The sequence below is a fragment of the Populus alba genome, chromosome 6 (assembly GCF_005239225.2).
Source record: "Populus alba chromosome 6, ASM523922v2, whole genome shotgun sequence".
In the NCBI taxonomy this organism is placed as follows: Eukaryota; Viridiplantae; Streptophyta; class Magnoliopsida; order Malpighiales; family Salicaceae; genus Populus; species Populus alba.
Window position 1 is genome coordinate 16,051,365 of NC_133289.1, and position 8,962 is coordinate 16,060,326.

Here is an 8,962-nt window from a genome sequence, read left to right on the forward strand (position 1 = left end):
AAATAACATAAAATAAATATCTTAATGCATATTTATCTCAAACTTCTCAACTTTATTTTAAATTAAAATTAATAATTTTTTTAATATTTATTAGCATATATAATTCTCAATTAACATCAATAAAGATTTTTATGACAACATGGGTATTGTTTTATTCTTATATGTTTTTTTCAATACATCCTCATCAAAATCTTTATAATTTGTCTAAAACATTAATGTTTCACACAAAAATATTGAGTAAAAAATAAAGCACATTTGTATTTACATTTTAAAAAACACTTTTGAAAAAAAAATTGAATTTGTTTTGTTTTGAAATTTTTTTTTTTATTATTTTAATATGCTAATATTATAAATAAATAAAAAAATTTTATAATTTTAAATAAAAAAATATTTTTTTAAAAATAATTATTACTATAATATCAAATACGTTCTAATATGTTAAAAAAAAAATATACTAAAAAGTGTTTTCAAATGAATATATATATATATATAGTATATATATATCTTCTTTTTAAAAAAAATTTCTTCCGACCATCTAGCTAGTCTTGTTGTAATTGTGGAGAACTAGAAAACTTGTACTGACTATTAGTGTTTGTAAGAGAAGATAATGTTGTTAACTGTGAGAGAAGCATGTCCTTGCTCGCCCATTAGCTTCAACCTTTCCCGTCTCAATTCCACAAGATTCTCTCAAAGACTCAAAACCTCAGTTTGCAGAGCCAGCTTCTCTGTCCAGCCAAAACCCAATACCAAGTCATGGAACTCTACCCTTAACTCCAACAGGTACTTCTTTTATATTTTTTTTTTATGGGACACCCCGTTTGTGTTTTTATTTTTTTTATTCTCTTATTATCTTGTCTTTTCATTCATTAAATTTTGATTTCCATGACTTCATCCAAAATGGGTTTTGATTGTATTTGGGTGTCTGTTTAGTTCAATTTGTTTGTCTCATGCATTGTTTGGCTAGAAGAATACTAATTCGAAAGTGTTTTTCTTGGTTTATTGAGCATATTGGTGGTAGTCTTTCTGATTGCGTTATGATTCTCCTGTTGTGTGTGGATCAAATGGACATTTAGGGGAGACAAGGGAAATAAAAAAAATGTTCGTTTTTGGACTAGGGGTGCTGGGTGGAAACCGAAAGAACTCAAATTGTAAAACAAGGTGCATGTGTTCAATTAAAATTGAAGTTTGGAAGTGAATCGACGATTGCTATAGTTGGATGAAGAAGATACTTTCTGAGAGGTTTAGGCACAAGCAACTAGAAGTTGTTCTAAACCAATGTGCCAGTTCAACTTGGTGTGCGATGTTGATTTGTGAGAAGCTAGTTTTATCTGCCAAGACTTCGTAATGAAATGTTCAAAGTATTAGCATTGTTAGACCATTGATCCCCCAGTTTTTTGTAGCCTTGGAATCATATCAAAGTGCCAAATGCTTTTCCCAATTAATCTAGACTTTAGGTGCCACAAAATTAATAAGCAGCCTCATTGCAAGTTATTCCATATGTGTGAATTAGTTAAGCTTGTGAGTTAAGCTGGTTGGATGGAGAGGTAGACTAAAAGCCCCCCCATAAAGCTTCCTATGCTAAACAGGGTTAATGAAGAAAGAAAGAAAACGATTGATAAAGGTGAGTTTCAAATTCTGATCTAAGGAAAATTTAGCTTGATGCGCTTGTTCTTGTCTATTTTGCTCTATATTTTGTATGCCCTCATCATGGGGTTCCATCTTCTACATAATCTTCTTCTATGCAAGGAATTGATTCATCTTAAACTAAGTTCCTATCTGTTTCAGATCATCTACTTGGTGAAATCTTTTCTACTTTTCCTCAATTCTTTTGATTTTTCAAGATACACATCCTTCTTCTAGCTGGTTATGAGTGGTGCCTCTTCATTGATTTGGATCTTGCTAATTGTATCTAGGAAAGTTAACTAACTACATAAGGTCGATTTTTTTTTTTATTTTGACATCTCATATTCATAGTTATAAATGCTTTTAATTTGTTCTCAAACTTTCTTCTATCTTGGCACTTCAAACTCAAAAATAATTCCCTGTAAACTGGCTTGTTACCATCCCCTATAATGATGATTGAATATGTTCTTCTTGATTTTCATGCTTAATTCCATAATCCCTGTTTTACCACTTGTAAATTAAGTAGCATACTTGTGCTGTTTGAAAAAACTGCTCATTGCATGCCTTAAACTAAAGCTAAGGTGATGCAGCTACTAGTTTCTGTCATCGTTCTTTGAAATCAGGCAAAAAGTAGTCTTAGCAAATTCAACTTTTTCTGTCAAGTTTTAAAGGGCATTGAACTTTTCAATTCAATAAGTTCTAAGGAGTCGAGGTTTTTAGTAGGTGTGTTTTCATTTTGAAATCATCCCATTCAAAGTTTTCCCGCTTAACATTTCCTATAATTGATTATTTTTCAGTTGTTGTAATATCTATTTCTCTTGCTGACTTGAATTTCTCCTCAGCTGTGAGAGCTCCAGTTTTGATCCCTTGGGTATTAATTTAGATGTACCATCCAGTCTAAACGCTGCGTGGGAAAGTCTTCTAGCCTTCTTATCACCAACACTTGAGAGCGCTTCAAATACAAAAAAAGATAAGCGAGGAGTTGCAGGTCTGTTTCTGGCACAATGTCTTATGATATTCAAGTTGCAAATATAATCTTAGCTCTTAGCAATTAAGTAGACACTTTGACTCTTGGCAGCTGCAATTGAGGACAGTTCCATTGATTTTGGTGATTTCTTCAAAGGCCCCCTACCAGGAAAATTTCTCAAGCTTTTGGGGTTTCTAGTTGTATCCCGTCTTGGAATATATATACCCCTTGGTGGGGTAAATCGGGAGGCGTTTGCTGGAAATTTAGATCAGAATAGCTTATTAAGCACTTTGGATTCATTTTCCGGGGGAGGCATTGGTAGACTTGGAATATTTTCACTTGGAATTGTTCCCTTTATCAATGCCCAGATTGTGTTTCAGCTTCTTGCTCAAATTTATCCCAAGTTGCAAGATCTTCAGAAAAAAGAAGGTGAAGCAGGAAGAAAGAAAATTCTTCAGTACACTCGTTATGCTTCAGTTGGGTTTGCTATAGTACAGGTAACCAGCTAAATGTTCACCTGAATAATGTGTAAACTTGAACCTAGATTCATTGAATAACCCACTGAAGTTTTGTTGTTGCTAAAATTTTAATTGTCTTATATATTCAGGATATATTTTTTATTATGATGTGAAAAAGGAAAAACCATTCACACACCTATTATGTTTCTGGAAATATTTTTATTATTGATCCCTTTAATAGAAAGTACTTCTGTCAACCACAGAGTTAAATTTGTGAATTAAGGGATCAATTTTGTGTTAACTGATTTTCAGTCTGAATTGCACAAATTAGTAGCACGCTAGATTTACTTGTCATATAGCAGCGTCACATATCAGTCTGTGATGGTGTTGAACATTAAATATCATGCTCCGAAACAGTTGATGTTCTCATCAGAATACCTGAAAATGTATTCTACAGTATGATGTAAGGTATTTTTGATTTCCATGACAGGCAATTGGCCAGGTTCTTTACCTTCGTCCCTTCGTTGATGACTTTAGCACGCAGTGGGTTCTAACATCTGTTACTTTATTGACACTTGGCTCTGTGTTCACAACTTACATCGGAGAACGGATCTCTGATCTAAAACTTGGAAATGGCACATCTCTTTTGATATTTACAAGTATTATTTCCTACTTGCCGGCATCTTTTGGTCAGACTGCTGCTCAGGCAATTCAGGATGGTAATTATGTTGGACTCGGCACCATTATCTTCTCATTCTTCCTATTAGTTCTTGGCATTGTGTATGTCCAGGTAATTGTTAACTATTTTTGAAATAAAACTTGAGTTTGTGGAAGAAACAAAATGTTAATGAGTACGAGGACAAAGGATTTCAGGAGGCAGAGAGAAAGATTCCACTCAACTATGCCTCAAGGTACACCAGCAGCAGCGGCGGGCTTCAAAAATCTGCTTATCTACCCTTTAAGGTCTGTATTCCATACTTCATGTATCATGGGTTTTTTTTTTTTTATTTCTTGAGTTTGAAAGCTTTGATTTAATTTGTTGCTAATTATTCAGAATGCTTGCTGGTGAATTTCTTGATATGTACCTTTATTTTCACCTAGGAGTAATTAACTAGTCATTTCTCACACTTATACAAAATTGAGAAAAAATTCTCCAAGTTTCAATGTTATAACTATGCCAATGTACATGTATCTATGACTGGCTGTAGCCATTGACCTGGTTTAGATACAAAATTTTGCCTATCAAGTGTATCAACTGCATGAGTTTTGTCATACACGAAGATCATCTTGATAACAGAGTACCCCAAATGGATTCCTTCCATCAATTCCAAAACTTATAGAACTTGATACCTGTAAATGAGAGCATTTATACATAAAATACCTCTTCAACTTGAACAGCAAAATTTGTCCATAGAAGATGAGGGCAAATGTCACACCTCTTTCTATGGGAGGATCAAAGGGCCAAAAGATTGGCTTTATTCCTGAACAGCAAAATTTGTCCATAGAAGATGGGGGGAAATGACATGCCTCTTTCTTTGGGAGGATCAAGGGACAAAAGACTGGCTTTATTTTGGAAAGGAGGAATACAATTTGTTTGAGTTATCCGTATGTGGAGACATGATCTTTGGAGGCACAAATTTAGTGGGTTACCCACTTGCTTTTATTGCTTGTGTATAAAGAGAGGCAATCAATGTTGAATTCATGCACTAGGGATCTCTTTCAGCAACAATCAAGTTAAATCTCATTTGATTTCCTGTTCTTGCAGGAGAATGTCTTATTTTTCTTATTGATTCTATATCTGTTATCTTTCTTGGTAAAATTCTCTTCTTCCATCAAGAAAAAAAATAGCATCATATATGTTTCTGATTTGCCCCCACAAATTAACAATGGAAAGTCTTATGTCATTTGAAATATTGGGGTGACCTTGAGCCTCTTCCTATCAGATTAGTTTTAGCTCTCTAGAAAAGGGGGAAAACAGAAAGATCTTGTTGTTACTTCAGCATCATTAGTTCGACTTACAGACCTCTTATTTTCCAACTCCCTAACAGTTAGAGACATCAAGATTATTAAATAATGTTTGATGATAGTATGTTAATCTATGACCACAATAAGACTACCTTTGACATTCAGAAGTTAAGTCTGATAATTTGTCTTCCAAATATTTTGGTTGTGTGATATTTATGCAGGATCTTCACCACCTTAAGCTATGATCTTGAGCATATTACAACTGCATACGCTGTAATACCGAATCCTGTATTGTAAAAAGCTTGTCATGCAATGCACATACTATGCTATGTAGTCTAGCGTGTGCACCTTCCTTTTATTGAGTTGTGATGAGATGGCTTCCTGTGGTTGTATGTTTTTCCATTCAGGTTCTATTGATCTTTATATTTATATGATGCTTTCATTATGCAGGTAAATAGTTCTGGGGTGATGCCAATTATATTTTCTACATCATCATTGGCTCTACCTGGGACCCTAGCACGGTTCACTGGGATATCTGCACTGAAGAAAGCTGCATTGACTTTGAACCCAGGGGGTGAGTATTTTACTATTTTGTTTGGTTGTGTTTGATGAAACATGAAAGGATGTTAGTTGATTGGAAACAGTTTGTTGGTGCTAACAAAATTATTGATTATAAACCTAGTTGCTTAAAAGTTTCATCATCTTACCAAGGTTATGGGAGCTAATTTTCTCCATGCTCATTTGAGGGCCTTGTCATGGTGCATAAATTGCTCAAATACTTTTGAATGCTTAGCATCAACTCTACTTACTCCAAACAAATTCAATGTTTACGGTAGGATGCTGTACTCTGTCTTACTTTCTGTCTTAGTAAGGTAATTGAGTTATCCGATTCAAGGTTACCTTATGGTGGGGGGGATGGGTAGCTATTTTCCAGCCCCATATTTTACTTTAGAGTTGTATAATCTAGGGACCAAACTATTAATAGTAATGACATGAAATACAAGAAAAAAGATAGAAGAAAAGAATGTACCATCAATAAATAAACTTTCGATCTGGATTCTGTTTTCTGTCAGCATAACACAGACTAATATAGTTTGAGCTAACTGGATAGATATTTGCAGGTTCTTTCTATCTCCCCACCAATATCCTATTAATAGCCTTCTTCAACTATTACTATACCTTCCTTCAATTAGACCCTGATGATGTGAGTGAACAACTGAAGCGCCAAGGTGCATCAATTCCACTAGTACGACCGGGGAAAAGCACAGCTGCATTTCTTAAAACAGTAAGTTCTTTTCTTTCTTATGAAATTTGTCTATTGTTTGCACTGTAAACCCTGAATCAATATATGGACCCCATACTTGAAATGCTATCATGATTAGAACCTCAGGTATTTGTTACATGAATTCTAGACCATGCTAATCTGATTAGAACCTCAGGAGTTTGAATTTGTGCATTAAATAATTGACGTTGGAGTATTCATCAAAATGGTCAATTACTGAACAATCTTAGTTTTTATTATAGGAAGAAGTAGCCAATCACCCTTTTCCTTTATTTGTTTAGTCTGAACCATAGATGAACTCTTTTGGCCATTTTCATTCTTGAGTTCTTGGTTGTTCAATGGAAGCAGATTTGGTCTTTTAGTGATCAGCCCCGTGCTACTACTTTGCATTTACGTGGAATAACCTGTATGAATATGATTTCTATATATCATAATGGTCCCTTTTATGACATGGATGTCTGGACACCCCTATTATATCTCATTAAAATTACATTTAAGAAAAAAAAAAATAGTTGCTGATTTCACTGGGGGTGTGAGGTAAAGTACTCTTCACGTGAACAATGTTAGATATATTTTTCAGGTTTCTTAACTCAATTGGATTCTTTATCATTTTTTTTTTTTATAAACCAATAGGAAAAAAAAGGAGGTATTGAAAAAAATAGGGCAGGCACATGGATTTACCAGCCTAGTCATAGCCCCTACAACTTGTTTTTTTTTTTTTTTTCCTTTCTTTCTTTCTTTCTTTTTTAAAGGGGTGAATATTTTAAAAAAAAAACTGCAGACAACACGTCGTTTCCTATACTTATTTCAAAATGACTGGAATTTAGATCGGAGAAATGCATTCCATACTTATTTCAAATGACTGGAATTTTTAAACAAATCCTTATTTTAAATTTTGGTGCTTTTTATTAAAAAAAACAGTCTTCTAATAATTAAAAAAATGTTGGTTTCAAGAAGATTATGACTTTTTTTATAAATTATATATTATTGATTGCTTTATAAATAATTATGTATTGGACCAATTTGCACAATTTTCAGAATAATTTGCTCATTAATATTAAATGAGAATAAAATATTTTTTCCTTAATTTTTTACTGTAACTTTGTTTTATATAATTTTAACAATTTATTGTTCTCTTTTTCTTTTTTTTCTTTTTTTCATGTAACTACATAAAGATGATCAATTTTTATTTTTTTTATTTTTTTAATTGAAGAAATGCTTTCACGATCATAATGAATTTATGCTTAAAAACAATGCTCATAAAAAAAAACTATTTTTTGTCAAAATTTAAAAAAAAAGCATAAGAAAGTCTTTTTTTTATAATAAAATTATATGTTTTTCCCTTTTTATTTCAAATCGACATAGTTTCTCCAAGCTTCTTTTTTCTTGTACTTGTTTCTTTTTATTCAATGAACCTTGCTATTATTAAAAAAAAAAGTTTTTTTGTCAAAACAAAAGAATTTACTTGAATAAAAAAAGACAATTTCCATGGGAAAACCTATTTCTCCTAAATAATTCTATTTGTTGCCTTCTTGTAAATTTCTATTTTTATAGTTTTTTAATTAAATAAAAGATAGATACCAAAAATTAAGGTTATTAAATCCGACTAGAGCCATGACCCAGGTCATGGGTTATGCGAGTTAATCTGGGTCAATAAAAAGTTTTCATTTTATTATTTTTATAAAAAAAAAAAACATGTTTGAATTAATGTTGTTTTTACTATATATGTAATTATGTATATGTATTTTTAAAAAGGCCAATTCAGGTTTTTGTGGGTCGACAGATGCACGAAGTGCACTTGTAAGTGGGCAACAATGGTTCAGCCCCCACACATCTTGCTTTGAAACATGGCCTGGTTTAGTTGCTAGGTCGATGGGTCACCATGTCGACCCACCGGACTTGGCTGGGTTGTGGCAGCATGCTGGCAGCTGTCTGGCGTGGAGTTAAACCACCTTTTGCGATAGAGTGTTCCAAAAGAGCCAATTGAACCCTTTTATCTGTTCTGGAATCCAGATAACCCTTTTCAGAGGGCTACACAAGGCTGATTGTCTGCAGAAGCTGCTAGAAGATTTTATTATTGCATTTTGTTAGTTTAAGTCTGAGCTTTAAGCTTTGATTGGCTTCTTGTGATTCTTGAACTTCGTGTATTTCTACTAAATGGTCACACTACAGGTTCTTAGCCGCATATCTGTTCTGGGTTCGACCTTTCTGGCTATCCTGGCTGCTGGTCCTTCTGTGATCGAACAAATCTCACACTTGACTGCATTTCGAGGATTTGCAGGCACTTCCGTCCTGATTCTTGTTGGTTGTGCAACAGACACTGCAAGAAAAGTTCAAGCAGAAATAATATCCCAAAAGTACAAGAACATAGAGTTTTATGACATTGACAGGTATGATTGAAGGACGACACAGAATGGGGAAGACAAATCTTTGAAATTGTATACTGGAGTCATTGTGCTGTATGATAGCGTTCTTACATCTATAGGATGATGGCATGGTGATATGTAATTTGCCAAGCTGTATCTAGGTTTATTGCCCTGTAATTTACGTTTTCTTTTATTGATCCAGGCTGTAATTGGTACATACTGCTACCTCGCAGCCAGAATTCCCTAATTTAATTTTTGTTTCGCAGAAGATAACTGAAAATCCTTGGTCATTATTTCCTTA

At 33.5% G+C, this 8,962-nt stretch overlaps 1 protein-coding gene across 1 annotated transcript; it reads left to right on the forward strand.

The window, feature by feature from the left end:
- The first annotated feature begins 530 nt into the window (after positions 1-530).
- LOC118058212 (preprotein translocase subunit SCY1, chloroplastic) lies at positions 531-8,962 on the forward strand. Its single transcript, XM_035070911.2, has 8 exons — positions 531-780; positions 2,466-2,611; positions 2,702-3,087; positions 3,539-3,838; positions 3,922-4,011; positions 5,464-5,587; positions 6,135-6,298; positions 8,468-8,962. Exons 1-8 carry the CDS (start codon positions 608-610, stop codon positions 8,693-8,695), a joined length of 1,611 nt encoding a protein of 536 aa, XP_034926802.1. The 5' UTR covers positions 531-607; the 3' UTR covers positions 8,696-8,962.

What these genes read in the sequence shown, in the direction of transcription:
- LOC118058212 (XM_035070911.2), top strand. Translation starts at nt 608, where the DNA reads ATGTTGTTAACTGTGAGAGAAGCATGTCCTTGCTCGCCCATTAGCTTC. An exon ending in AGATAAGCGAGGAGTTGCAG is followed by an intron (nt 2,612 to 2,701) that starts GTCTGTTTCTGG and finishes GACTCTTGGCAG; the next exon opens with CTGCAATTGAGGACAGTTCC. An exon ending in TTGGCATTGTGTATGTCCAG is followed by an intron (nt 3,839 to 3,921) that starts GTAATTGTTAAC and finishes AAAGGATTTCAG; the next exon opens with GAGGCAGAGAGAAAGATTCC.